We start from the raw sequence: 23,747 nt of genomic DNA, 5'->3' as shown, positions 1-23,747 counted from the left end.
ACCCTGTCATCCCTGTGTTATTTGTTCCATTCCCACCCCAACCTGCAAATGGGCAATGTTATCGCAGTTGTGCCAAAGTGACGAAACTGAACCACAGAGAAGTTAATTTGCCCGCGGCCACATGGCTGCCGTCCTGGTTTCCTGAAGAAGTCGCTGGGGCAAGGAAAGTACAAAGCAAGCCCGGAGCACCTTGTGACACCAGACAGTAAAGTGCTCACGGAGGAATGAGGGCTCATGGGAAAGGGCACAGGCATCAACACGGAAGAGCCCCTAGTGACCGAAGCTGGAACATTCAAATGACACACTGGTACCAGATTGTAACCCGCAAAACAGATACCCATGTGCTCACGTTTATGCAAACAAATAATTAAACTGGGACTAGGAAACAAGCTCTTCCTTACCAAAGACTTCTAGAGGACAAATGATGAAGGAATATGTGGAAACAAAGTGGAAAATCTCCTGGAGAACACCAAAGTGGTAATTATTTCAAGTGAGATTGGCTTACAGTAATGAAAGAGTCTGAAGAAAGCCAGGATACTTACAATCCCTCATAGTTTCTTCCTCTGATAATTTTTTAAATTAATTTTTTATTGGAAAGTAAGATATACAAAGAGGAAGAGAGATAGAAAGATCTTCCATCCAATGATTCACTCCCCAAGTGGCCACAATGGCTGAAGTTGAGCCAATTTAAAGCCAAGAGCCAAGAGCCTCCTCCTGGTCTCCCGCCCTGGGTGCAGGGACCCAAGGCTTTGGGCCGTCCTCGATCGCTTTCCCAGGCCACAAGCAGGGAGCTAATGGGAAGCAGGGCCACCAGGACTAGAACGAGCACTCGTATTCGATCCAGGCACATGCAAGGTGAGGACCTTAGCCACTAGGCTACCACACCAGGCCCCAAGAAATTTTTCAGTAGAGATAAGCATACCCAAATGCAAAGGTTATCAGTCATAGATCCCCTGGAATAATCCGTGAAGACAGTGGCCTAAAAGGCATAGCTTCAGCCTAAGCATAACAAATTTTCAGGAAAATCCACACTGAAGAACATTGTTAAAATAAATAGTCAGCACTCTTTGAAAATATCAAGATCATGAAATATGAGCAAAGACTGAAGAATAAGTTGGAGAAATCTAAAGAGAATAGAACTATTAGGTGCAATGTGGGATCCTGGGTGGACCCTAGGATACAAATAGGACATTGATGGAACAGTTGGTGATGATCTAATAGATGCTTTAGTTCTGGCAAAACTTGTTCATTTCTTACACTGGTTATATTATCATCATTGTTTACCATGCTAATGTTAGGAAAAGCCATCTGCAAGAACACTTTGTGTTGTGCAACTTTTCTGGAAATTCAAAATTACTTTTAAAAGATCTACAAGTCCCTGTTCCTTCACTAGATGAGATGACTGCTATCTTTGTGGAGAGAAAAGACAGATCACAAAGAGGCATAATACAGCCAATGACTGTTTAAAAGATGCAAATCAACAGTGACATAAACAAGCTGGAAGTTACTCCACATCCAGGGATGACATGATGGCTCCACATCATAGGAACCTAGGCACCTTTCCTTTCTCTCAGCATCTCTTAGTATGCTTAGGAACACTAGCCGTCGAATCAGCATTGCAAGCAATTAGGAACAAATGAGAAGGAACAAGGAGCTATCTCTGTTAAAGATTTCCCAAAGGAAATCCCAGTACTTCCTTGTCCATTCTGTCGGCCAGTACGCACAGCCACACTTAGTGGCAAGATAGACCAGGAAATGCAGTTTTTGAGATGAGTGCAAAGACGTTGCAATACAATCAGGGTTCTGTCACCAGGGAAGATAAAGAATAAAGGTGTTGTAATAGGCAACCAACAACCTCTGTGAAAGTGCCCCAGGTAGCTCTCCATAGAGAGATTTTCACCTGCAGCAGTGGGTGTTATATACCCTACAACTCCTGCTCTTATTCTTCATGGCCCTTCATTTCTTCTTTCCACCTAAATTCTCCTTTCTGGCCCTACTTTCTCTCCAAAAGTGCAAGATTCTGCTTCCTATCCCCTGTTTCAATGGAAAGCATCTAATACTGATAAGAAGTGTCTTTGACCATTCTTCTGTGGCTGCATCAGGAGCACGGAGAAATGTCTTTGGGGGTCAGAAAGGACCGCAGGATGTGGAGGATAGCTGTATGCATCAGAGTAAAGGCATTGCTGCATACTAGAGACAAATGCTCATGACCTTGCATCAGAAAGTGTTCAGAAAGCCAGGATTCAGACCAGGACCTCAGAGATTAGGCACACCTGACAAGTCCTTAAAGATATTAAAGGAATTAAAACCTAACTAATTTTAGCTTAAAAATGACAGTACTTTCTCAGAAATAACTAAGATTAAGTTTCCTGCCTTTTTTTTTTTTTGTAAAAGAGGCTCACCAAACCGTAATAGGAAGAGTAATAGAAAAGTTACTTTTCTTTGGCCATCTGAATTCAGACTTGTCCAGCTAGCCACCTAAATGGGGTATGGCATTGGATGTCTCCGTGAAATCTGTAAGCTATTTCAAGAATGGAGTGAGAGGAACTGAGAAACATCACCAGATGCTCTGCCAAGGACTTATTTTGATTATATCATTCTGTTCTCAGCAGGATTGTCCTGGAGGGAAGGCCTGCTTTGACAGGCATAGAGCAGAACGTTTTGGAGACAAGAAAGCAGTTCTCTGTGCAGATATAGCAATGGGACAGCGCTGTGTAGATTCGTGTGCTGATTTGATAAAACATTTGATGCTCTCTCAAGGTACTCTCCTTTATCCATCTGGTAAGCATTACTGTCAAATGCATCTAAAATTTGTCACATAACTCTTCCATTTTTTCCCACCATAAACATTTCCAAATTGCTCATGACTCACATGATTCCTGTGTCTCCTTCAGGGAACAATATTCAGCTCTGTGTTTTTCCTCCAGTTTGTTTTTGCTCAGTTACTTAATATATTTTCATGCAATTTTTTTGTGACACCCGCGATTCAAATCTTAAGAATCAATGCTTTCCCTTCCAAATCCACTTCTAATCCACTTTCCCTTCAAAATGCCCTTGGCCGTTGCAGCTGTAGTTGTGTAACTCCATAGTGGGTGAAGCCATCACCATCTAGAAAATCATTTGTTCCACCTTTTGTACAAGATGTCATTAGATCTAAGAACTGTCTCCTGGCCTCACAGCTGGTTTGCCCATGCAGAAATGATGTTCTCAAGGATGTGTGTGTACCTTACAATGTTTTGTAAGATATCTGAACTCAATTCATACTTCCTACTAAAGATATCTGTCAAGTTAGCACACTGAATCTGTAAGACTCAGAACTACACAGACCCTTAAACCATTTAGTATGGCCCTGGCCCTCCTTCCTTAGTTGACAGAGACAGAAATAAGGGCTCTCAGAGAGGAGGGCTTTCTGAGTGTCTGCTCCTCAGAGGAGATGTTGAACCAGGTGTAGACACTTGGTGACCTACAGTCCTGTCTAGTACTCTTTCATGCCACATTATTTTCTATCTTCTTGGTTGCCTTGTGTAGAAGTCATTTGTGAGGCTCACCAATATTTCTTTGGGGAAACAAAGGCAATGAGGATGGCCATTTTGATTTGTTTTGGTCAATGATACGTGAACAGAGTGAAGTATGTGACTTCCACTTTAAGAAGCAATATGGGATTCACCAAGTTGCCTTTCTGCTGCCATGGCAACAGGCAACCTACTAGATAATAGAGGTTCCAACAGCTAAGGACAATGAGGAGCACAGTGAGGACAACATGGAGTGGAGCCCCAGGTGACTCATAAATGACTGGCAGTGTGAGTGCAAAATAAGCCTTCATAGCTTTAAGCCACTGGGATTTGGGGGTTGTTTGTTACTGCGACATTACCTGTCCTGTCCCTACCAGGTAAGAGTAAACTACATCATCATTCCCATGATGCATTTCTGTGCTTGAGACTTAAGAAGGTATACAATGCAGAAAATCAGAATACAACTCCAAAAGACATTCCAAATTCCATGTGTCACCAGAATTTTTTCTTCTTCTTCCTGTCTTATGTTAAGGGTTGGGGATGTGGTTCTCTACAAAGAATGAGTATTTTGATAGCTTCTCATTCTTAGAACTATTCTGCAGGTAAGTGCCTGGTGTCTTGGATTTTCTTTGGTCTTAGAGTTTAAAAACATGATGAGTTAGATTATCTTAATAAGTTCAGTGCATTATGACCTCAAATGCATCATCCTTTGGTTTCCTTGGTAGCTTTTTAATCTACGTAACTCTCAGCACTTTACAAATTTCCCAACTTCATGAGTGTCAACATTATGGCATGTTGATGCTTCAGAAACTTCATGTCATTGGCTATTCCCAAGTAATAGCTCTAAACTTAGAGGAAGCTCTTCGTGGTGTGGTAAGAGCCTGTGTGACCTTGGGTAAGTGACTTAGCTTCTCTTGGTCTCCCTTTTCCTTCATTATGAAGTGAAGACCATCATAGTTGCTGCCCTGCAAGTGAAACTGAGTCATGCACATCTTGCCTAGCTCATAGTAAGTGTATGATGAGCCATAGAATATTAAAGATTAGGCAAATGAGCCCAGTTTGGACATTGTGCTTTCCAAAAAGGGTGAATTCAGAAATTGATCCAACTAGTAGTAATTTTCTGGAAAAGATGTCAGCCTTGGTCCTACCTCCCTGGTGACATTTCAACAAAAACCTTTGAAAACACGGATAGACAAGTTGGTACTTCCAGAAGTCCAGGAAATTTTTCCCACCCCACTCCCCTTACTGGAAGTCTAGATCCAGCTGGGGAAATTTTTTTTTTAGAATTAGTTTTTTTTTTTAAAGATTTATTTAGTATTATTGCAAAGTCGGGTATACAGAAAGGAGGAGAGACAGAAAGGAAGATCTTCCATCCCAAGATTCATTCCCCAAGTGACCACAACGGCCAGTGCTGTGCCAATCTGAAGCCAGGAGCCCAGATCCTCCTCTGGGTCTCCCACATGGATACAGGGTCCCAAGGCCTCAGGCCATCCTCGACTGCTTTCTCAGGCCACAAGCAGGGAGCTGGATGGGAAGTGGAACTGCCAGGATTAGAACCAGCACCCATATGGGATCCCAGCAGGTTCAAGACAAGGAATTTAGCTGCTAATCCACGACGCTGGGCCCAGCTGGGGAAATCTTTAAAGGGTCAGACTCAATACTTCCCCCATGTTCATATGGCTTTTCCAGGTTTATAACAAAGCTCAGAAAATGCTGAAGCTTAAAGGAGAATTGAGAGCTGCCAAAGACCTGAAAAATGAGGTAAGACTTCTACCTTGTCTGCTTAACAAGAATCTTTGTGCAAAGAACTTTTTGATTCATGACTCAAAACTTCAGTCATAAGCATCAGAGATTCACAGAGGCAAAAGTGGACAGCAGAGCGTAGTGTTAAAGAGCCCAAGTTTGAGTAGGCTGTGTCCGTTATGTAACAGCTACGTAATACATAGCACGATGACCTGCTTTCTCTGAGCTTCCTTTGCCCTACCTAAAAAACCGTATGAATGAAGAACACATAGTTCATTGGCTTGCTATGAGAATTGAAGATGATACTGCCTATAAAAGTACTTCATAAATATTTGCCATTACCAGCATCCTCTTCTCCTCTGGACTGATTTAGGAGTGTTCTGGTTAGTCTGGGTCATACTGAATCTACAGATGCCCTAGCTGTTCCAGAAAGGTTTGAAGGGAGCTGTTTGGATGAGAACACAGTCGTCGCACCCAAAAGGCTTCTAAACCAGACTCCCCTGCTCTTTGCCTGCTGAAATGCTGGAGCTGTGTGAGACTTGCTTCCAGATCTGTAAGGAACAAGGATCGGGTATAGATTTCCCTTTCTTAAACTTTGGAACACCTTTGCTGGGCCAGGCATTGTTAACAGGGCTAGGGATAAAGAGCAAACAAAATGTACAGGTACTCCCTCGCTCATGAAGCTCAGCTTCTAATCCTGTGGACTGATTGCTCCAAGGATATGATGGCGAAAGCCATGGCAATTCTCCAAGTGCCATAGGTGGCTGATACCTGCTATGTGCCATTTGTCTCCTAAACTGTATTCTTACGCGTATCATGTGCCCATGTTTAAAGAATTTAGAACACAATAAATTGGACCCATTCAATATCTGAACATAATTCTTTCCAAAACTTTTGCTCATAGGCAAACCTTGTCAATTTTCATCATAAGTAAATCAAAAAATTATATCTGTAGGTGGAAAAGGAAACCCAAGGAATCTAATTACTGATGTCTATATCAATGTTTGAGATTACTGTAGATAACTGTGACCTTAACTATAATGTGTGAAAATTCTTGAAATGTGTGTATTTTTAAAGTTTCATGCTCTTAAGCATGTAACTTGCACATTAAATTGACTTATATTGAATTGTTGTGATATTAGTAGTGATTAAAAGTAGTTTCCAGCAATTATTGAATATTTGTTCTTACACCGATAATTTCCCTAAAATTATGGCCTTGAAAGTATTGTTGGTTGACTGCAAAATTGTGCTGGAATCTGCCACACGAATTTCACCATGCTTTCTTGCTCAAGTGCCAAATCCATGGAAATGATGCCATTTTGAGATTTTGTAATACTCCTACATGCTGAAAGTGCTACTACATTTCAAGCTGCAATTTAGCATCAGATTCCCCTCCAGAAGAATCATGGGACTACCTGTCAATTCTTGAAAGTCCAGATCAAGTCTCCTCCCCTCCCACCACCTTTGGAAATATACATTCAAAAAAACAATGTGCTCTTTGACAAGAAAAAAAATCTTTTTAATCAATACTGAAAGTGTCTGTTGATAACCTATTTCCCAATAATGGCCATGAAGATGGTCACAGTTGGACTATCAGCACTCACCATTTTGCCTATAGGTTGGGAGCTCTGCTGTTGTCATATACTTCTAAACAGAATGATCCGTTCCTAACTTCATATAAGCAGCAAAACTGAGTGTCTGAGTACATGGCTCGTGTAAATGAAAACTCACCTAACCACACAGGCTTGTGATTTCTGCTGTCATGAACAAGTTCAGATCCAGGGCGGGATCCACTGGTGCCTGAGGGTCAGCACACATGACTCTCAGTTAAGCTCCTGCCCAGTACCAGTTCCAGAGCTGTGATTGATGAAATGACAGATTAGATACATTCCTACTGTGTGTGGATACTCAAAAGGCATCTGTCTATAAGAGAATCTTCATAGACAGGATTAAAGCAGTTGATGACTAATGTCTGTACAGGACACTAGCAAGAAATTAGATTTACTAGGACCCCAGAAATACTTACCTGGCTGGGGTGCTAAGGGGAGTCTAGCCTTTCTCACATGGTCTGTAGATTAAAAGGAAACATAGTTCATGAAAAATCATTTTGTTGCTCGCCCAGCATTTTCACACCTGTGCATCAAAGCCAATTTATGATTTGGTCCTTAGGGGTAAGTGGTTTGTTTTAGATTTGAAGAACAAATTTCACTTGGAGCAAAAAAAAAATCTTTATTATTCAACTAGTTTAGAATTTCCTAAACTAGTTGATTATAAGCTATAATAATTATTGATAAGCCATAATAATAAATTAATAAACTATGATTTATTCTAAGCATTTATTCTAAGATTTATTCTAATTGAATGAAAAAATTGCCTCAGAGACTGAAAATCCCATGCTAAGTGTCCAAATTAAATGAGATTTACTACATATGACCCAGTTCTGAGATCTTGGAGATGCAGAAGAAATGGACTTAGCAAGTCTGTGATCAGGAGTGAGAATGTTGATGTCTTATTGGCTTGAGAATGAGCACTTACATTTCACTGAGATGAACTCGTGCTCATGTATATCATTAATATACATTGGTATATCATTGATGTTTTCTTGGTGAGCCCTCAATGGGCTGGGCTCTGTGTGGAACAATCTAATGACATTGTCCTTGCCTCGAGACCCATGATTCAGCACCAAAGGTCCCCTGTAGAGCAGAGATCACGTGGCGTCTAATCTCATAGACGCCAGAAAAGCTAGTCCTGTGACAGAGAGGAAGGAATCCTCACGGTCCCCCTCGCTAGGGACACTGCAAACCCTATTCCTTGCATAGCAGCCAGAGAAAGCATGAGAATCAATGTGCTGCATCAGGCAAAGATTTTTTTTTCCAAGTTAGAAACCAGTCTCAGTACAACCATTTTGTTAGCTGCTCTACACATATTCTCTTAAGAGAGTTTCTAGTAATTGTCTTAATGGTAATTACATGCTTGGGGCAGTTGACATCCACTGTTATTTTTCTGAAAGTGAGGAACAAGGGATAGGAGCAAGAGAGGAGGAGGGAGAGTTTTGAGATAATGAAATCCTTTTAATGACTGAGCCATGCCGTTAACCTAATTAAACTGTAAAGTGGTAAAAAAAAAAAAAAAAATCCAGGTACTAAATGGAAATGAAGGAATAAATCAGCTGAGACAGCAGCATTTCTGGGAAACCTTTTGAATTCCGAATACTCTGACATTGCAGTGTCCGATCCTTGCATTGTCCTCTGGCCCCTCTCAGACTTGTGCAGAGGTTTCTTAAACTGACCTGTCCACTACGGTTTGATTTACGATGTCCAGTTATGGTCACCCTGAGGCTCCTACACTTCTTATGCCAGTGCAGTCCCAGGGGCGGGGACCACAGTGCTGACACAAGGTCAGGAAGAATTCGCTCTGTTGGCTCTGTTGCTAAGTATGGGTGCTTGGGCACTGTGGCTTAGATCCCCTTGCCACATCTGTGCACCCAACCTCTGTCCTCTGCTTTTGCAGTTGCACCTCTGTTAGATGACTGCCTTTGGATTACTGAGGTCACTTCGCCTGTAGAGAGCTGGAAGTCCTAGGGAGCAGCCCTTGGCCGTTGACTGGCCGATGCCGAGTTTGACAGCCCGACTTTCATGTCGCCAACCAGGACAGACACTAAGGTGTAACTTGTACCGTAGTGTTGCCTGTGAGGTCAGGCAAAAGCTCCTACACACAAAACTTTGAAATCCTGCCCTTGCTTGGCTTCTTCCCCTTTTCTGCTTCTGCTTCTACCTTGCTGGTTTCTCTTGAGTGCATTATTTAATATATATGCCACAAATCCTCACTTAAGAACCTGCTTCAGGGCAGTCTAACCTGAGAGGCAGACCCCTTCCATAAAAGACAGCCTTAATTTAAAGACCTAAAACACTGCGCTCCCTAGAGTTGTAAGAAGCCAGCACAACAATTGGACTGAGACATTTCACAGGTTTATAGGGAACTTCTTCCTAACTCCTTTTTCACACAGTTGCCATTCACAACAAGGGAGTAGAAGATGACATCCTGATTGATGGAGTCCCCACTGGCCTACCACTGGCCTGCACCCCCACCTCCACCCTCCTACTGCAGGCCTGCACCCCCACCTCCACCCTCCTACTGCAGGCCTGCACCCCCACCTCCACCCTCCTACCAGCCAGGCCTGCACCCCCACCTCCACCCTCCTACTGCAGGCCTGCACCCCCACCTCCACCCTCCTACCAGCCAGGCCTGCACCCCCTCCTCCACCCTCCTACCACAAGCCTGCAGGCCTGCACCCTGCCTCCACCCGAGATGCTGTGCTGCACACTGTGTTTTGATCTCTGCCTCTGCTTTCCACTCTGACAATTAACTAATCCTTTTCAATCATAGTCAAAGGCAAGGATTTTACACACAATCAGTCCAGGAATCTTGCTTTTATTCCCATTGAACACCTTCAAAGAAAGCATCAAGGTTTATAGGTGATGGAGACTTTGGTGGGTAGAGGAGAAGTTAAGAGACTTCAGAATCCCACATCAACTCCATCACTGATTCATAATAGTCTTGACAAGCTCATTTGACATCTCAATACTCATCTGTTCATTTCATCAGTGACAGAACCATTAATATTTATAGACAGTCCACTAGTGCCTGGAATTATTCTAGACATTGATTTCATCTTAAGAAAAAAAAAAACAGGAATTGTCTGTGATGTACCCACAGTGGTGTGGTGAAGATTAATTAATATAAATAAGTAATTCAATAATGCAGGGCACTCAGACACCTCGCAAATGGATACTATGTAAATGTTATACAGGATGAGTAATAACAGCTACAGCTTGATGGACAAATTTCCAGCAAATTTAAAATCTCTGTCAACCTGTTAAATGAATGGAAGTAAGCACTTTCTTGATAGTTTATAATTGATGCTTTTGTGTTTCCCACTGCCTAGGCTGGAGAGAGAGATAGAGAAGTGAACAGCCTGAACAGCAAGCTCTTGAGCCTACAACTTGACATCAAGAATCTGCATGATGTCTGCAAGAGACAAGGGAAGACCTTGCAGGAAAATCAACTCTGTGTGGAAGAGGCAATGATCAACAACCATGTAAGGGACCCAGCAGCTGCCCCTCCCTCAGCTCCCTTGGGCAGGAATGGTAGAAGGTTTCTCCATTGGTCATTCAAGAGTACTAACTGGGAAAGCAGTGAGAGAGAATTCAACACACACAACACACACACACACACACACACACACACACACACACACAGAGCATCGCCGGCCACAGGATTTTTCAGCCTAGCCATCTGCAAGGTCATCTAACACCTGAGGTGTTGATTTTCCTTTATCTGGCCTTTCATACCTTGTTTTATAGTCTATAGCTCTGAAAATACCAGAAAGTAACATCTCCTAATGGGTCTAAGACAAACATCTAAATCAACCACAAAAATGAAAACCATCATATCTGCTCTAAGTGATTGTTCTTCATCAATGCTACAGGTGTTCTTTATTGCCACACCTGCGTCTCAAGGCCTGAGAGCATTTCTTCTTGGTGCCAGAACCCAGACAGGACATAAACCGAGGAGAGATAGGGCCCTTAAAAGCAGCCTCAACCAACAATAAATGGGAAAACTATCAGCTGAATCACCTGTACTTTTCCCTTAGTGCCTGATCACGAAGCATCCTTTGTCCTCTGTCCCAGAGTTCCTCAGAGGTAAACCACACCAGGTGCCAAATGGTGCACAGCTTCCTTCCCTTCCTTGTCTGGGTTCCCCCATACCGCTACCTAAGTTTCCTGAGATTATCCCCTCCAACAACTACCACTCAACATTTAGTTTCTCATCACAGAGCATGCCTTCCATGATGCCTGAGCCCAGATGCTCAGCAACACTTGCCTTTGTGTGTGTGTGAGCAGTAGCTGAGCCTCTTCACGGTGTGATCCTCTCTCTTCAGACTGTGATTTGGAACTAGTACTTACCTGGAGCCCAAGAAGTTCAAGAGCTGAGGCAACTTCTTTCAGCTGCAGAGTTTGTCTCTCACTTTCAGAAGTCTTTAAAATAGTCCCCAAACTTATCTACACAAGCTGGGGAGCTGCTGGCAGGAATTTTGCCTCGGATCTTGAAAATGTTGGGATTTACAGAAATACCTTACTTGCCTTCTTCATTTCTGCTTAGTCACCTGGGTTGTGTGTGGACACAAAGCAGGTGTTAGCTGTGTGGACCTGTGGCTAGAAGCCCTGTTCAGCCTCTCAGCTGCTGAGTACACAATCGCTGTGTTCTTCATTGTTTGTGGTCAGGGATCTACTCACTTTGTGTCAGGGTTCTCCGAGGTCTTACCACCTCACTACGGTGACAGGCTGTTTCTCTGCAATGCTGCCAACAAAGAAACTCTAGCTCATTTTACCAAATATCGCTGGCCTTTCCCCAGGAAGTCACAAATACAGGGGGAAGAAAATCTATTGGGTTTCCTAAATGGATCTCAGGAAGAAGATTATCGTAATTTACTTTTTCTAAATATTAACATTTTTAGGATATTTTCACCACTGCTGACCTGAGTTCTCCATCAGGGAAAGCCATGTGGCTTATAAATGTACCTGGCAACTTGGAAGCAGAAAGGTATTAAATCGCATTTTATTATTCTAATTGCCCAGAAGAAGGTCTAACAGCTTGAAACAAGCTCTTTTTTCCCCTAGCACTTAGTGCAGAATTTAAATTGCAGACCATGCATACAAATACACAATTAGATGTAGACTTACACTCATTCACTCAGAAAATCCCTTTAAAATCTGCCTTCCACAAGGCAATGAAACACTGGAATAAAGGAGAAACCCAAGACTTTTTTGAAATTTTGGCTAATATCTAACAAGGAGCTGAGGAAATAAGCAGAAGGTCATGGTTCAGGATCACAGATATCAGAAAAAATTAAAATATTACATCAAATGATATGTATAACCACAGGAGTAGGAGGGACGGAGGGACGGAGGGAGGAAGGGAGGGTATACTAAGAGAGAAAAAGACCTGACCTTATAAAATAATAATAGATTATGCTCCAAAGCCCAGGCATGGAACAGGGGCTTTGGTGAAGCAAGTGAAATGCCTGGGATGCAGAATTTATGGGCACTCAGTCTTCCTGTGCCAGCCTGCACGTGCCTGAAGCCGAGACGGGCAGCTGCTTCAAAGGGTGCTCCTCATTTCCCTCATCCTCGTGCTGGTCCTGCTTGGGAGCCAAAAGGTATCTCCCTTAAAGTGAAAGGAGGCAAGAACAACAGAGACATCATAAGGAAATGATCAAACCAGAAAAGGAAAGTCCTTTCTGAGCCAAGTTCACAGGCTCCCCTTCCTAGGAGAGCATTGAGGAACAAACCTTGATATTCCGGGCAGCTCAGAGTGTCTAACTGATCTTTGAAGTGTATGCAGGGCATTATTTTTAGCATAAAACTACACAAGGCAAATTTGATTCCTGCAGATAGCAGTCACTTGAAGGATACATAGAGATTAGCAAGGCCTTGATGGGCATTATCATACAGAACCATTAGAAATGAAATATATATATATGAATCCCTTGAATACTGTGTAGGATTTTGAATCCTGGAATAGAAAAAAAAGTACATTAATGGGGGAAAAAAAGATGAAACTCAAAACAAATATTTTAACTAGTTCATACTAATCTACCAGTACTAATTTCCTAGTTGGGACAATTATACCAAATTATGGAAGTACTTAACCCTAGGGGAAGCTGACTCAACAATTTTAAGACTGTGTGCTATTCTTGCTATTTTTCTGTAAGTTAAAATTCATCCCCAAATAGTTCATTTTAAGAGAATCTCAGGTAAGCTTAGGTCTCTGGTGAAAACAATATAGAAGTCATGAAGCTCTGACCAGAGTAAATGCGTGTCACTTCCAAGCACAGCTCCACGCTCCACCAGCACAAGTATGATGTTTGCAGAAGACACAAAAGGCAGTGGGCAAACCTGACTGATTATATAAGGCTAAACTAGCATTCCAAGAAATATCACGTAATACTACACAGATAGGAAAAAGAAGTTCATGAAAATGACTGAAAGAGAAAACTATAGGTTCTTCTTTAGATTCTTAAAGGGAAAAAAAAGGAAAGAAAGGAAAAAAAATCGTCAGGGATCCAGTTATCAGAACAATGCTAACCGGCGATGGAATAGAGTCGGCCCCAAGTAGAATAGGGAATAAAATGGTTAAAATGTATTTTGAAAAGCTGGCTTTAGGCAAATCAGCAGGGCCTGATGGCATACTTCTAAGAGTACTTAAGGAATTGGCAGGTGTTATTACATAGCTGCTGGTGATTATTTTTGAGAACTCAAGAGCATAAAGAAAGTCCCTGTAGACTGAAAAAGGGTAAATGAAGTGCTCATCTTTTTTAAAAGGAAAAGGGACAATCCTGGTAATTATAGACCTGTCAGCTTAACTTCAATATGAGGGAAAATATAGAACTTAACATCAATCAATTAGCATCAACTTGAAAAGCACAAAGTATTGGGTGGAAACCAATGTGACTTTTCAAAAGGCAAATCACGCCAGGCCAATTAATTTCCTTCTGTGATCAAGTGGCCACATAGACAAGGAAAAAGCAATAGCTGTAATCTCTTTGACCGCAAGTCAGGCTGAAAGGTTGACAAAATATGGGAACAGGTCCCCCGGGATGGCCAGGGCTCCCCACAAAAGCCTGGGTGGGAATCTAGGCGAGAAACCTGGTGTATAGAATGGCTCCTGCCATCATGTCCTCCTCTGCACGGTCATTTTCAGAACCGGTCCTACCTCCATAAAATCACCTTCAACTTGCTCATTTTCTTCAATTTTCAGTTTATAAACCAAACAAGAATATGATCAAATAAATTCATGTATTTGCTAGATGGAAAAATTACTTTAGAAAGAGAAGGGACAAAAAATATGTCTGTACCTTTAAGGTACTCCCTTCGGCATATGTATAAGTAAATGTAGATCTAAACTATGACATGTCATTTTCTATTCATTCATTTTGGAATTAATAAAAAAAAAAAAGTAAATTATGCTAAATAGCTGTGTCAAATAAGCCTAGGCATTTGTCCAAGTCTTTGAAATCTGATTCCTCTACACCTACAGGAAGCCAAAGTGTGCAGATGTTTAAAATATATATCCAAAAAAACTCTAGTTTCTCAGAAGATGTAAGAAGTTCTTGCATCTTTAGAACCAAATTAGGTCACATGCTCTCTCCATCCTGCACTGGAAGAATCAAGAGAGCGCTCATCACCTGTGTGCTTTGGCATGGTCCTTTAGACCAAACACAACCTCAGAGCAGCAAGGAGACATCATGAACAGGACACTGTGTCGCAGCCAGCGTGCTGGGCTTATACACGTCAGTCAGGGAAGCCATTCTCAGCCACAGGAAGTTTTAAAGCCCAAGACCAGTGCTGAACACATCTAAACAGAGATGGAGCGGCAGATACTAGCAAGGGAAGCCCAAAACAAAGACTTTAGCCTCTTTTACAAGGAGAGTATTTCTCTCATTAAGTAATGAGGAGTAAAACAAACGCGCAAATGGAAAGCAGGGGAAGTCAAGACATAATACAGAGCGAGGAGGCCACAGTTGGTTCCCAGAGAGTCACACAGATTCTGCAGTGCAGAGGCAGTTCCGGATCAATAGTTAACCCCCAAGCATTCAAAGTGGGAACCCCATTCCTTAATTCTCAGAGATCACGTCACCTTCAACAAAGCCAAAACATGGGAATTTTGACAAGATTCCATAGGAATTTTTGTGGCATGTTTGTTTCAATAAAAATAAGCCTTGCTGAATTAACCCTGCTCCCACAATGTCCTTTCTATGACTTTAATTCTGTCTACGTTAGTCACTTACTGTTTATAATCACTCCCCCTGCGGCCCCCGTAGCTTCCTACACACCCTCCCCATCCTGCCTGTGGATGTAGGGCAACTTGGGATCTCGAGAGTCACCCTCTGTGCATGTGTGCCTGTGTGTACATGCATGTACACGCTCAGACGTACTCACATATTCCCAGGTCCCCCCTCTCCTGATGAGTTGTAATTCTGGTCTGCCTTGGCCATTGCAGGCATTTGGGAAGTGATTCAGCAGAGGAAAGCTCTCTTTCTCTCTCGCTCTCTGTTCCTTTTTTATAGTATTGTCAATGGGACTAAGGACACAAACTCAAACTCCTGGGAGCCAACCAAAGAGATTACTTGGGCTTTATTTTCATTTCATTCATTCAATACGTATGTGTGTGTGAATCTGTAATCTAGACCCTATAAGAGCAGGCACCCCCTTGCCATCTCCAGGATTTATAATCAAATAGGAAGATAAGACACAGACAGGCAGGCATTGAGTGTTTACTTTAAGGATACGGCAGTAATGTCCACAACACTGGTGTGAAGACAGCTTTGCTGGAAGAATTTGGACAGGGGCTAACACGATAAATAAGGGAATAGTGAGCAGAGAGGGCAGCCAAGAATTGCCCCTGGCCTTCCCTTCTCCTCTACTTGACTTTCATATGAATGACATAAGGGATGATGAGCCACAAGATGTGGAATTACCAGTGTGAAAAACCCCAATTATGCTAGAAAAACAACTTAGGAACATGCACCACCAGCAGCAGATTACTTGATACAAAGTATGTACTTTTGTGGAATCATATTAGCAACCTGTCAGGTAGATTGTATATTGTGAGGGTGAGAACACACACACACACCCTCCACAAGGTCACTTCTTCTTTCAGGAAAAGGAGAGTCAATGCCCAGATCTGGTTAGCATTGGCTTAGCCACCTGTTTTCCAGGTTTCCAAAATCACCAAGATTTACCCCCAACTTCTTTGAACACTCCTTTTCACAGATGTTTTTTAATACCAAGTTTATACCAAGAACATGAGCAGAAATCTATTTTCTTCCAGGTCAATTGTGTTGTCTTTATATATGAGGGCCCTGGGGCCAGTGTTGTGGTGCAGCAAGTTAAGCCACCACTTAGGACACCAGCATCCCTTAACGGTGTCGGTTTGAGTTCCAGCTACTCCACTTCTGAACCAGCTTTGTGCTAATGTGCCTGGGAAAGCAGCAGAAGAGGGCCCAAATGTTTGGACCCCAGCCATCCATGTGAGAGACCCAGATGAAGCTCCTGGCTCCTAGCTTCTGCCTTGCCCGGCGCTGGTTGCTGTGGCCATTGAGTGAACTAGCAGCTAGAAGATAGTTCCTCTCTCTCTCTCTTCATGTATTCCTCTGCATCTTTCATGTGTATTGCTTTCTTATTACTAAAATAAGCTTCTAATGGGAGAGAACCATTTTTATTTTTTAATTTTTTTTAAGATTTATTTATTTTTATTGGAAAGGCGAATATACAGAAAGGAGGAGAGACAGAGAGGAAGATCCTCCATCCGATGATTCACTCCCCAAGTGACCACAATGGCTGGAGCTGAGCCAATCCAAAGCTAGGAGCCAGGAGCCTCATCCAGGTCTCCCACACAGGTGCAGGGTCCCAAAGCTCTGGGCTGTCCTCGACTGCTTTCCCAGGCCACAAGCAGGGAGCTGGGTGGGAAGCAGGGCTGCGGGAGCAGAACCGGTGCCCATATGGGATCCTGGGCGCGTTCAAGGCGAGGACCCTAATCGCTACGCCACCGCGCCAGGCCCCTATTTTTCTTCTTTTAAATACTTCTTTCAGAGTTGGAATGCAAAGTGATTTATTTTCTAGTGAATAATATGAAATAGTATGTTCTCTGTAAACAAAACGATAAAAGGATAGATACCTAAACATGCATGTTCAAACAGAATAATGGACTCCTTACTGATGAACCCTTTTCTGGGCATTAAAACTTTATTGCAGAGCAAGCAGCAAGCACAGGGCTTAGTATTTGAAGAGTCGCAGATGGAGTTTGGGTCCAGTAAGCAGTGTCACCTGAGACAACTCCAGCAGTTGAAGAAAAAATTGCTGGCCCTGCAGCAGGAGCTGGAGTTCCGCACAGAAGAGCTTCAGGCGACATACTGTTCCCTCCTGCAGTACCAGTCCATCCTGAAGAAGGAGACTTCAGACCTGGTCCTCCTCCACCACCACTGCAAGCTCAAAGAGGACGAGGTATGGCTAGACTAAGCAGACACGTCGAGCATGCTCCAGTTCCTGCAGAAATCAGGCTCACTCCATGACAGCACAAAACTGCTCTTAAAGACAAAGCCTCACAACATCTGAGCAGACTTTATAAACTTTCCTTCTGTGATTCTTGGTCTTTTTGAAGCTGAGAAGGAGAAAAAAATGAGTGGCATTCATTGGGTGAGAGCTCAATTAATGTGGAGTGTGTGCATGTGTGTGCAAGTACATATTCTCTATGCTACTATCACGGCAATTTAAATGCAAACGACTCTTAAGTCTCTGAGGGCTATAAAAGAATCATAAAGTCCATTAAATCAACTATTTTTAGAAAAATTAGGCTTTGATAATATATACATTTCCTAGCACCTGCACAGTGGCTAAGATTGCCAGACATGAGTGAGTCAATCACAAATAGTAGCAGACCGTTTTTTCAGACCAGAGTTTTAGATTGCACAGACTTAAGTATATTCAGGACATTCATTGCTATTTATATTACAGAGAAGTATTTTTAAACCAAGGATATAGTTTCCCTTTACAATCCCGGTTAACTTTCAAAAACTCAGAGCTACAGATCTAAATCCAGTTGGACAGTAGTAACACTACCAATAATATTCCATGGATTCTGAGTAACAGAACAGGAGACTCCTAATACCCGAGGGTTTCCCATGGCATTTTTCTTCTTCAACATTTAAAGATAAAATCCCACAAGGCATTTTGGATGGTGCTCTTGCTGGAGGACTAACTCCAGGGACTTTATGATTGGACTAAAAAAAAGAACACAGAAAAAATTTTTAAGTGAATGTCTTAGCATAATAAGAATTTGCCGAAAAGAATTGAGAGGGTTATCCCAAAAAATACAATCTAGGATAGAGCCTGTGAGTAGGAACCGTGGCCCAACAAAATGAATGTTTAGCTCTGTTAATTTAGACAAAACCATCCATCCAGGATAAAGTGACCCTACACCAGCTGCATATATTATTTCTACACCATGTAAAAGCCAGTTGGGAGCCAGCAGTCTTCTGCTGCTAAGACAACTGCCTGCCTGAGCACATAGCTGGTTTCCCATCCCTTGCATCTTCCATCATCAGTTCAAGGCATCTACTTCCTAGGTCACCTGTGGCAGCTGCTAGTGCACCAGCCATGATATCTTTGTTCCAAACAATCAGATGAAGGGTGGGAGTGAGTGAAGAGAAGCACGTTGTGTCCCTTTAAGGACACTGCATAAACCCCACACAGGATTTTCATTCATATGTTGCTGGCCAGAATTAATCACCTGACTTACTGCTACTTCCTAAGAGGCCTGGGAAATGAGGTGTTTAAGAGATATGTTGTTGTCCCCCAAGCCAAGGTTTTGTTGCTAAGGAGTGGGGAAATAGGCATAGGATTTGGCAAGTAGCAATCACTGTTATTGATGCTAAAGGATCAGAGAAAGCACTGGAAAAATTATTTTTGACATTCTGCTGATCTCACCCAACGCAGCATCAAACTTCTCTTTAATATTGGATTCTGCAAACAAACCCCAAGAAAGGAATGCAAACACATGTGTGTACTGAATTCACAGTGTTATTCCAGAAAGTATATGAGGAGGTGGGCCAAGGAAGGACAAGAAACTATGATAAGAAATCCCTGTTGAGCATTGGGTAACCCTGGAAGGCAATGTGGGACATACCTTAGATTGACTCCTCCAACCCACCTCAGTCATTGCTTGAAGGATGCTCCCGCACTTCTAACCTACCCTGTCCAGCCCCTCTGGTTGAGTGTGTTCGCAGGGCTAGTGAAGGCCCCGGGCAAAGAGTTTGCAGTTAGCATGGTTTACAATGCAAAGAAAATAGTGAGAGCTAAGGGGAGATGAACAGATCCCCAATGACCTCTGCTATAAACGTTTGAATTTAAAATAGTCTCCTTTCCTTGCTAATACACCTTGAACTAAATCATCCTTTCCTAAGAAGAACCTCCAAAGATAGGCAGCAAGTATAATTAGTTTAAACTAATGGAATAGGTTCTATCAGCATTTTGTACTGAGCTATTTGAACAAATCTGAAGTCTTCTTAACTCCTTCAACACCTATAATTCAAGCCATAAAATTTAACACACTCAATTACATACAGAAGCATGCTCATCTTAAGTCTTGTCTCCTCAAGACTTTAAGAGTTTTAGATTCTGCACAGCTATGAATATTTGGGAATTGTTAGGAACGCATGGAAAAGTATGTTTTGAGCTATCCAGGAAATATTTATTTTTATTACTCCATGGTAAGTCTGATTCTATTCCCTCACATTCGGTTCTAATGTCTCTTCAAAATAAGGAATCAGAGCTCAGAGCAAGAACATAGATGGTAGTTAAATGTCCACATTTTATACTTTAAAAAGCATAGTTAGTAGATTTTAAATCGCAATTGTGCCAGACTATATATTAGTGGGGGGGAGGGGTTGTATTAAGAACATTTTTAAGAGAATAGATTAAAAGAGTGTCATCATTTTTTTAAAGTTTAAGTTTTATGAGACTGAGCCAATGACTTTTACATGTTTATCCTGTCTGTATCGAACACAACACTCAGGAATATCCAATAATTATTCCTGAGTTCAGAAACTAATCCATTGATTAGGAAAAAGGAATCTAAATGAGGATCATGTAACAGATGAACTTCGGGTCCTGCCTTCCCACTCAGCCATGGGGATTCTGCCAATATGGACCTGTGGCCAGCAGGGACTCTCTCTACTTCCTGAACACAACCTTTTGAGAATGCCTGTGAAAGCCCTGGCATTTGAAGTCCTCAAAAAACAGACCTCTGCAAAGGCATTCCCACTAATCAGCTAGCAAGCAGTCCTTAGCCCGTGCCAGCAGAATGAGTAATAGACGTAATCCCTGTCTTTACCGTGCTTGTCTCCAAAGAGGACGAACTTTTTATTCCTAACCACTGACATCCCAGTATTGAGTATTTATAGCATTCAGGTATGTGTTGTATCTGTTATGCTTATTAGGGTTTCCTTGTTGTATGTAAGACTGCTCCACTTATGTCGTTCCCTCACTAAATGCTTCCATGAGTTCAGCATGGTCTCCTTTCTACACTAACAGGTGATTCTCTATGAGGAAGAAATGGGAAGTCATAATGAGAACACAGGAGAAAAGCTCCACTTGGCCCAGGAGCAGCTTGCCTTGGCTGAGCACAAGATTGTCTCCCTGGAGAGGAGCTTAAACCTTTACAGGGACAAATACCAGACTTCCCTGAGCAACATCGAGTTACTGGAGTGCCAAGTGAAGATGCTGGAAGGAGAGCTTAGCGGGCTCATCAGTCAGGTAGGACTTCAAGCAGATCGCTCAGCTAAGATGGGTCCCTGTAATAGGTCCAGCCTCTTCCACTGGAAACACAAACCCAAGCAGGTTGCTTGCATTGTGTAGACCTAAGCTTCTGAATTCCCAACCTCCTCATCTCCGTGAAGATTACTCCTCAGCAGCTTTGAGGCACCGTTCGAATAGAGCAGAAAGAGAATGATCAAATGAGTGTGCCAGCCTTCCATGTCCTCACCGAGATTCAGTAACGGTCCTTACACATCACAGGGCTCAGGAACACCACACCTTCAGCATCATACTGCAGGAAAAAGCCATGAAACGGGGGACAGAAGCACCAAGATGCCTGAATTCCTCTTTTATTTTTAATTTTTTAATTGCGTGTATGACTTTCTCAAGACAAAAGTATAACAATTAAATATGAAACTCAATCTGGCCTTCTCCCTTCTACTCTACCCAGTTAAATTATCATTTCAATCATGTTTTTGGAATCTTCCCAGGGCTTTTCACATACAGTTACACATATACAAGGTTAAGGATAGCATCAGGAAATCATAAAGATTCAATTGTAAGAAAAGAAAGAAGAGGTCATACCCTGAATTCCTGTGTGACAGGTACTTCCAAAATAGCTAGTAGTTTGGTTCTTCAAAGATTTCTGATTCATGTGCAATTCCTAAAGAGAGTGGGTCAGGACCCTGTCGTGAGACAGGTAAAAGGGAAAAATCTAATCGCAATGTTTTCCCTATCTACAAGTGAGATGTGGCACTCATTTGTATACCAAATGGATAATGTCCATCAACAGGCAACATGGCACAGAATGTCAGTATGCTAGCCAAGCATCAGAGATGTGACATGTCTGCACATAGAGAAGATCTCAAGCATATGTGAAAGGGAAAGTAGACTGAAGTGAATACATGGATAAAAAATAATGTGGGGAAAAAAATTGCTGGTGATGTTCTGTTTCTGAGAGACCAGACATAGAATAGATGATTCTTCCTTGCTCTTTGGTAGTTTCTTTTCCAAAATAACGAATGTCCTTTATAGTTCTAAAGATGTGAATCAAAATGTTCTTTTATATTTCGAAAAAAGAGTGGCTAGAGGCTCCTTTTATATAAGTGCATAACATTATAAATGTGGTTTTATACAACTTGCTTTTAGAGTGTGTACATTAACAACTTCTTGTAATTGCTGCTTTGCATTCTATGGTATGCCTGGCCACTATGGCTATTCTTCTGATTTTTTTATTTTTTGCTCTCTGTGTCATGAACAAGCTGTAACAGACATCCTCCCTTTTTACTGGCTAATTCCTGAAGGAGGGTTGCTATGTCAAAAGATATGCTCATTTGTAAAATTTTAAGATACTTCTGAAATGTATTCCAAAAAGAATCTACCAGTGTGGTTTCTACCTTCACTAACAATAACGAAGGGAGTTTTATTTCCTCACACTCACTGCATTAGATGTTTTTTCATCTAAGTTGTGCTAAAGTAGTTGGTGAAAACAGAAATATTTTCCCATTACAGTTTTCATGTTCTTCATTGGATTCCCTGAATAGCAGACTCTAAAAGCAGAATGGTCCGCTGGACTTATCTAGGGAAACTGTTGGTATTCACTGTAAAAGGAAGGAAACAAGATTGCGCAGAAAGAGAAATAGAACTATGATGCAGTCTTAACTGTTTTTTGTTTGTTTTTATTTGAAAGAAAGAGAGAAAGGGGCAGAGAGGGCTCTTCGGTCCACTGTGTAACTCCCCAAAGTGGCCCCAACAGCTGGGCCAGGCCAAGCTAGGAATCTAGAACTCCTTCCGAGTCCCTGATGTGGATGACAGGCACCCAAGTGCTTGAAGGCATCATTCTAGGGAATGAATGCATTAGCAGGAAGCTGGCATTAAAAACTGAGCCAGACCTTGAACCCAAGCCCTCCAATATGGGATGCAGGCATCTCAAGGCAGCTTTTTACATGTAATGCCAAAGAACTTCCCTCTAATGCAGTCTTTTTCTTTTTTGAAGACCTTTTTTTTTCCCATTGGAAAGTAAGATTTACAGAGAGAAGATAAAAAGATCTTCCATCCGCTGGTTCACTCCCCAAGTGGCCACAATGCCCAGAGCTCAGCTGATCCAAAGCCAGGAGCCAGGAGCTTCTTCTGGTTCTCCCACATGGATGCAGAGTCCCAAGGCTTTGGGCCATCCTCAACTGCTTTTCCAGGTCACAGACAGGAAGCTGGATGGGAAGTGGAGCAGCCAGGACCAAAACCAGTTGGGATGCTGATGCCTGCAGGTGGAGGATTATTAGCCTATTGAGCTACAACACAGGCCCCTCAAATCCTGTTTTAATAAAGGCCTCAGCTGAACCATGGGGAGCTGTGAGGTTGGTTCATCCTTCAGAATAGCCCTAAACTGAGAAAAGAGAGCTGACCTCTGTACCTCCTTGTCGAACAGTTACTAAATGTTGACTGCCTCCCGGGAGAAGTGTCACCTCAGGCAAGGCAGAAAGGGCTGACAGGTGAGAGTAGCGCTTCCAGCAATAAGTCTCGCATGGCCAAGCAAGGGATCTGGACGGCACATCTCGGTCTCCACCACTCTGAGTGTGGAGGACTGTTCACATCCACCACGTGAATTTTCATGTTGTGAATTACTAACTCATGTTTGTTAGGTTATTAGTCTTGTCTGTATTGATTTATAGGAACTTCTCGTTACATATGTGGCAGATATTTTCTCACTGTCTGTAATTTTTCATCTTACTTTATAAATGGTTATTTTTCACCATGTTGAAGTTCTTGGTTGTCCTGGAGTACAAAACATCAGTCTGTCTCTGTATTTTCTAGATTTTATATCTGGCTTTAGAAGTCCTCCTCTATGCCCAAGATTGTAAAAAAAATTTAATTTAGATTTTAAGTATTTTTCTATTTTTTTCCACTTTTGTGTTTTTATCTTCAGTCCATCTAGAATAGAGATTTAAGTTTTATGTATATAGCAAGATAAGGCTCTTATCTCATGTCAGTCAAAATGGATTTCCAGTTGTCTCCACGCCACTTACTGAACGTCCCCACCTCTGCTGCCTGCTTCCCTGGCCCCGATCCCCCGTGCACGGGGCTCCTGCTGGATTCTGGATGTGTGATGTCTTCTGATCTG

General features: G+C 42.2%; 1 protein-coding gene across 1 annotated transcript in view; it reads left to right on the top strand.

Annotated features, from left to right (window-relative positions):
- Positions 1–5,222: 5,222 nt before the first annotated feature.
- The window catches only part of PMFBP1 (polyamine modulated factor 1 binding protein 1), a 43,052-nt gene continuing 24,527 nt past the window's right edge, over positions 5,223–23,747 (top strand). The window contains exons 1-4 of the mRNA XM_040982047.1: positions 5,223–5,273; positions 10,201–10,353; positions 17,072–17,320; positions 20,408–20,629. Coding sequence (XP_040837981.1) covers positions 5,223–5,273; positions 10,201–10,353; positions 17,072–17,320; positions 20,408–20,629 — 675 coding nt within the window. The remainder of the gene's footprint in view (positions 5,274–10,200; positions 10,354–17,071; positions 17,321–20,407; positions 20,630–23,747) is intronic.

This window comes from Ochotona curzoniae, unplaced genomic scaffold (genome assembly GCF_017591425.1).
Source record: "Ochotona curzoniae isolate NIBS_2020 unplaced genomic scaffold, NIBS_Ocur_1.0 contig_3622, whole genome shotgun sequence".
Taxonomy (NCBI): Eukaryota; Metazoa; Chordata; class Mammalia; order Lagomorpha; family Ochotonidae; genus Ochotona; species Ochotona curzoniae.
The sequence above is the reverse complement of the archived record's forward strand: the minus strand, read 5'-3'. Positions and strand labels throughout refer to the sequence as shown.